The sequence below is a fragment of the Maylandia zebra genome, linkage group LG7, assembly GCF_041146795.1.
Source record: "Maylandia zebra isolate NMK-2024a linkage group LG7, Mzebra_GT3a, whole genome shotgun sequence".
Lineage (NCBI taxonomy): Eukaryota > Metazoa > Chordata > Actinopteri > Cichliformes > Cichlidae > Maylandia > Maylandia zebra.
Window position 1 is genome coordinate 20127501 of NC_135173.1, and position 6364 is coordinate 20133864.

At 39.0% G+C, this 6364-nt stretch overlaps 1 protein-coding gene across 4 annotated transcripts in view; it reads right to left on the bottom strand.

Annotated features, from left to right (window-relative positions):
* Positions 1-6364, bottom strand: part of pparab (peroxisome proliferator-activated receptor alpha b) — a 94026-nt gene that overhangs the window by 13977 nt on the left and 73685 nt on the right. For all 4 annotated transcript variants that reach the window (XM_012922590.5, XM_076886027.1, XM_004563822.6 and 1 more), the window contains 2 exons: positions 4527-4776; positions 2300-2463 (listed from right to left, as the gene is read on the bottom strand). In XM_012922590.5, the coding sequence (XP_012778044.1) occupies positions 2300-2463; positions 4527-4734 (372 nt within the window). In that variant the 5' untranslated portion in view covers positions 4735-4776. The remainder of the gene's footprint in view (positions 1-2299; positions 2464-4526; positions 4777-6364) is intronic.

Below are 6364 nucleotides of genomic sequence, written 5' to 3' on the forward strand. Positions count from 1 at the left end.
CAGTCATTTGATTCATGTTACAGCAGCTCATTAGTGAATGAACATGGTACAATAATAGTATTTTTAGAAATACAATTTTCCAAACACTTAAATTTATTTAGCATGCAGTCAAGTCCTACAGAGTCTTGTTAATGAGTCATTTTCACTCAGCTGTGTTGCAGCAGAGAGACATTTAAAAGTTTGATGTGAAACGTGAATATGATAGCTTTCTTTTATTTCATGTTCATTTATTTCTTTTGTAAATTAACATTTCTTTCTTATATCTTTGAAATAAAGACTTCGATTCCATGGTTTGGCTGTGCAATCATCAGTAGCTTGTAACAGAAAAACCTTTATCAACGTTAAACAAAGTAAAAATCTGATTTTCATTCATTCATATTTTTTTCTAATTTTGGCTAAACTACTGCTGTTTTTCCTCAACTGTAACTTTGATTGTGGCATATTTAGTCATCCATATTTCAGAATTTCATTAAATTTCTCGAATACTTCCTACAGTTTCTTCCCACATCCCAGTAACCCTTTCACTGTCATCAGTCACTCACTCAGCTCATTATACAAGGTGACAGAAGGACTCACTTTCTTCTCACAGCTGTCATCAGCAATGTGAGAACTCCTGCTCTACATAATCATTTCTCAGTTATTGAGTGCTTTAAGAGAACGTGAGGATAACGCTGTTTAAATTTGTAATTAAAGGCACAATTTCCAGATTTTCTGGTTATGATCAAGAAATGTTGACTTCTCCCATTCAACTCATGTTCAAAGTTTGGGGTTTAACATTAACCTTTAGTACTTTCAGGCCACCTCTTATAGATATGCACTGACATGACTTTTTCCTAAAGGTATAGGCTGAACAAATTTACCTTGACTTCGGAGAAATTCCTTTGATTTATTGTTTTACAGCCTTAAGACTTGCTGTAAAACAACTCTGGCTGACCTGTGGACTGACCTCAGGTAGCATCTACTACAGATACATCTGTATCAAAGCACTGATCTACAGTCACGCAACATGATTATTCCATTTTATCTGAGTTTTTCTATCACTTCTATCACTGGCTGACACATCTAAGTTAAGTGTATTTACAGAGCGCAGAAGTACAGACGTCCCCCGATTTAATCGCCATGTCTTCCAGATCGTTTACCTGAAGTAAGTGACAGCCAGCAGTAGCTGAAAAACATCTCAAGTCACACCGTCTTTGACCCTTAGTTTATCTTAAGACGGCCTTGGTTTCCTCTTCAACAACTGGTAAACAATTAACTGAATGACTAATAAGCAACCATGTGTAAAGGCCAAATGTGACATTTACGATGTTGTTATAAGCCATCATTAGTCACAAGACACACACTGCACCTGGATTCAGTCTGGCTTTTCCTTCTTTTTTTAGTGTTATACCTAAAAATAAGAAATAATTTACTCTATTGAAACTGGTTAAAGTGGGTTAAGCTGGCTTTCTGTGCCTCACTGAGGGTGCCGTATGGGGAAGGAGATTGGATGGATATTGGTGGTAAAGATTAAGCAGGGCATAGGGTGAAAAGATGAGTGCGCTCATCTGGCAAAAGGACCTATGAAGTCTATCGAGCATAATGACAGAACCACTTTTTCGACAATAGCTACATTCGCCAAGGGAGTTTTGACTTTGTTAGCATTGCATTATTTATTAAACATTTAAAGGAATTTTATACAACAATTGCATGAATGCTACACATGTAGTGTAGGCACATATGAAAAAACTAATTACAGTACTCCCGCAATTATCCGAGGGGTTACGTTCTAGAATGTAAAAACCATGTTTATTTTATTATTTTTATATATTTAAAACCATAAAAACCCTCCGCACACTCTTATAAAACTTTTCTACCCTCCTAAACACTTTTGAGATACATCCATACGTATTTTAAAAACATTTGTATGTGCAGCGGCACAGTATACCTATAGGCTGCAGAAACCCGCGATTTAACAAAATTCCCGTGATATAAATTTATAGATAAATCCGGGATTGTAGAGAGTCCGCAAAACGTGAACCGCGGTGTGGCGTGGGAATACTGTACACTCAAAATCTGAGTATGTCAAGCATATTAAATTCAAAAAGGAAAATAACAAAAGCCTGCACTTTACATTTGTTTTTACAGCACTATAAACGTCTTTAAGTGCATTTAAAAAAGACCGAAGAAAACAAAATGAATGTATAAAAAAAATACAACACAATTCTCTTAAAAGTAAATACTGTCCAGAGAGTGAGCTGCCTTGCCGTGTGCGCTCTCAGAGCACTTCTTCTTTATTTTACAAAAATCTTTATCTCACCTTGCAGCCCTCGCAGGCATGGACTCCGTAGTGGTAGCCCGAGGCGCGGTCAGAACACACTCGGCACTCCAGGTTCAGTGATGTGGATGAAGATGACAATTCCTCCTGGCCAGCCACCACGCCGTAAACAACCGATGATGGGCTGGATGCTGGCGTAAGCGCATCTAATAAAACAAGCATGCACATGATTACATTTTCTCCTGATATATAATAATATATTGCTCTAAATGACACTAATATTTAATGGTAACTAAAAAGATCTGGGTTTTTTACTATTTGTCGACAAATGCTATTATAATTTTAACTGAAGTAAGGAATGGCACAAAAAACTAAAATGAAATGAATATTCACAAACTTGTACAGAAGACGGAATCACTGAGAACCAAAGACAAAGTGGCCGAGTGTCTGAAGGTCACAAAATGAAAAGAAAATGCTTTTCCAAAAATCCTAGTTTTTGGATCCTTGCATTATTTTACACACAAACAAAACCCTAGTTTCATCTCATCTGACCAAAGGTAGCGCTTCCAGTTTGCCCGCATACTTCAGTCTGGCTTTAGGGTGTCTCTTCTTCTTGGTCTGCAAGCTCTCAGTCCATTCCTGTGCAGGATTCTGGTGACTGTCTTCTTTGAGACTACAGATCCTGACTTAGCTACGTCTCTTGCTAGTGTCTTGGCAGTTGTTCTGGGGTCTTCAAACACATTTCTCACTAGTTTTCTTTCAGAGTCTTTGAAATCTTTCACTTCCTACCTCTGCCAGGCTTGTCCTGTACTTTGTGGCTCTTTGAATTTCTTGATGATACTTCTCACTCCAATTCTTGTTCACCTGGAAATGCTGTGATAACTTTCTATATCCATCTCCTGCTTTGTGAGACAATTCTTTTTCTGCTCTTTTATTGTGTGCAGATAGAAATAATTATTTCTAAAGAAAACTAGTATATTTAGAAATGCTATGTTGAAAATCCCTCGATCTCTCGATAAAAGCACTGCACAAAATTTTGACCCAAAAAAATGTACATTTCACAGAGCCGCCTCATCCTATGTCTAAAGTTGAAAGCCAATTAGGACAGCCCGTTCCATCACAGCATTTACTTACAGATATTAACACGCTGTGATGTACTGCCTGTCACAAACATAGGATCATTATGTAGTACTATTACAGATCCTCGTCATGGATGACAGGTCATGGGGTTTGCTGCGTGTTGCCAACAGCTTTCCATTTCCACACTGCAAAGGGAACGTGGTTGGTAGAACTTGCTTGGTACACAAATAGCGCAGATGAAATGGTACAAAACAGTGGCACTAAGTCAAGCCACATGAGTTTTGGCGATAGATGCCAGCACAGGGATAAGCAGCATTTGGCAGTGAGCTGTGTTCCAGCTTGGGGCAAGTGCACATGTTTTGACTGAGAGCAGAGAGTGAAAGCATATGAGTTTCTGCTCCTGTCTCTCACCGTGTTTGTGCTCCTAAACACCCATAAATCGCATGCACCCTCACACTGCCTTTTCCGTGATGTCATCAAATGTTTCTCCGATGCTCAGTGCTCTTCCACCCCCCCCCTTCTTCCCTGTCTTACATGTACTCTTCACAGCTCCTTCACTTGTTGCATTTCTTCTTTTTTTTTAAGCATGTAAATTAACAGACCCAGTCTATTCAGGAGGAAACACAGAAGAAAATTGGATGTTTCCTGATAGGTTTTGCATGGTGGTTTAGGAATGTGTAAATTCCTTGTTGGATATGGGGCAAAGAGAAAGGCTGGAAGGAGAAGGAAAAAAAGAGGTAAAACTAGAGAGTCACAAGGATGATAGGTGAATAAGGCCAGAGGAGAAAAATGGAAAAACGGTGGAAATACTGAAGGAAAGAAAGGAAATCTCTCAGGAGACTCAGATATCACACCAATCGCTAAAAGGGCAATTTCTCAAATCATTAGGAAGTGTTTTAGTCTGGACAGAGGAGACTGAGAAAAAGTTTGTTAAGATAACAGATAATGTAGTACAGCCTTTTAAGAGAAAAAAGTTAAAAAGGCCAAAGTGAGTTTCTTATCTAAACCTCAATTTGGAGCAAAATAGGGATTACGGGGCTAAACTGAAGGACTCCTGGTTTGACAACAACAAGAATGGCAAGGAGATTACACTGAGGTGCTGGGACATTGTGAAACCAGAGCGAGAAAGCAAACCATTCATGGTCTGACTGTAACTTTGTAAACAAAAAGAAATCACACTTAATTTTACCGAGGACGGTGGACCCATCAGAGCCGTTGCTGGAGGATTGGTATTTTGGGACACCAAATGAGCTAAGAGCGTCGTCGCTGATGGATTGGGAGATGTCCTGGAGCTGCTCCATGCTACCCATGAAATCGTCATCAGCACACAGGGGACTGCCCAGCACCGAGTCCTCCAGGGGAGAGGGGGGATGGTAATGGGTCTCCATGTCGACCATTGTGGTGATGGGAGGAGGCTGGCGGCACTCTCACTCATCAAACTGGAGACCAAGGACAAGGGTGCAAGGGAAGGGAAACAAACAGAGGTCAAAGAGGTCAAATACAAACACGGGCTGGCCGACAGAGATTAAAAAGTCACCCCGATTTTTACATTTGTATTTGTACATAAAGCTCACATGAGCTTGCCAATATGGCCACGACATCACGACATATAATGCTTATTATGTTTATCATTTTTGGATAGCAGTTAGCAGACATTGTTAACAGAATTTTTTTGACTTGATAATACTAACCAACTTTTTCTGGTCATTTTGGTTTTTAGGGTCTGCACAAAATGTAAAATGGCAATCTAAAGAAAAGTAAAGGCTTCTGAGTAGATATCTCAGTTAATGAGTTGACGCTGAAATGTCCGGGGACTGCCAGAGAGCGAGGGGTCTAAGGATTTAAACTTTCACTGTGGACATCTATGTAAAACTTTATAGCACTCTATCCAAAGGTTGCTCAGATATCTCAGTATGCCAACAGACTAAGAGACCAAACACTAACAGGACCTTTATCATCATCAACACAGCTGAGTAAAACTCCATTATCTTTCAGTGCAAATGATTCAAAACAGCTCTGAATAACACGTTCAGGCCTCATGAGAAGGGCTGACGCAACATGTGGCCATCAATACGCTGACCCATGTGCAACAGCTGTTGCACATGGGTCAGCAGGCCATGAAGGAATGAAGCACACGGAGTATCTTATGACACAACACGGGCCTCTCTACTCCCCTTAGCTATTCACCGCACGTAGAGTAACTATATCCACACAAAACCTTAGTGCTGAAATAAGACAAAGACTGAGGGTAGAAATATAGACTGAAGACATGTGGAGGCACGAATGTAGGACAGTTATTCCAGCTATAGGCTGTGCTGTAATAGGAAGGCTGAGTCTGAGGTTGGCTAGAAGACACATAAGAGACTGGCATGGCGTATTAGGGGTGGGGGAAAAAAATCGATACTGTGTAGTATCGTGATATTTTGTTTGCTAATAATGTATCGATACAGGGACAGCAGAAATCGATTTTGTTACAAAAAAAGTTTTTGTGGACTGGAACTCTGACTTCAGAGCATGTTGATCCTTTTTCTGAGCAAGAATCCTGACATTCCTTCACTGTCCAAATGTGTTTAACTTGTTTTTTGGCAGCAATAAACATGACAGTTTACTTATTTTAATTTAAGACATGTTTTATTTTAATTAAGTTTAAAACTTTTTTATTTAATGTAAAATTATATTTTATTTTAATTTACTTTCAAGTTCTTCAGTTGCTGAATGGGCTGCATAGTTTTCATAAATTGCATAGTTCAGAATAGCTATAATTGTACCAGATGGTTGCATTCAGTTAAGTTGGACTAGACTGTAATATAAACCGTTCAGTTTGTCGACAATAAAACTGACTGAAATGAGAGAAAGACTGAGTGTGAGACTTTGATATTAGATAAAATGAATATTGATAAAGTTTACCTTTATGTACAGAATCTGAATATCGCAAAATATTTTAAAAATTGCAATAATATCGTATCGTGCGTTAAGTATTGTGATAATATCGTATCGTGGGATGTATGGTGATTCCCACCTCTATGG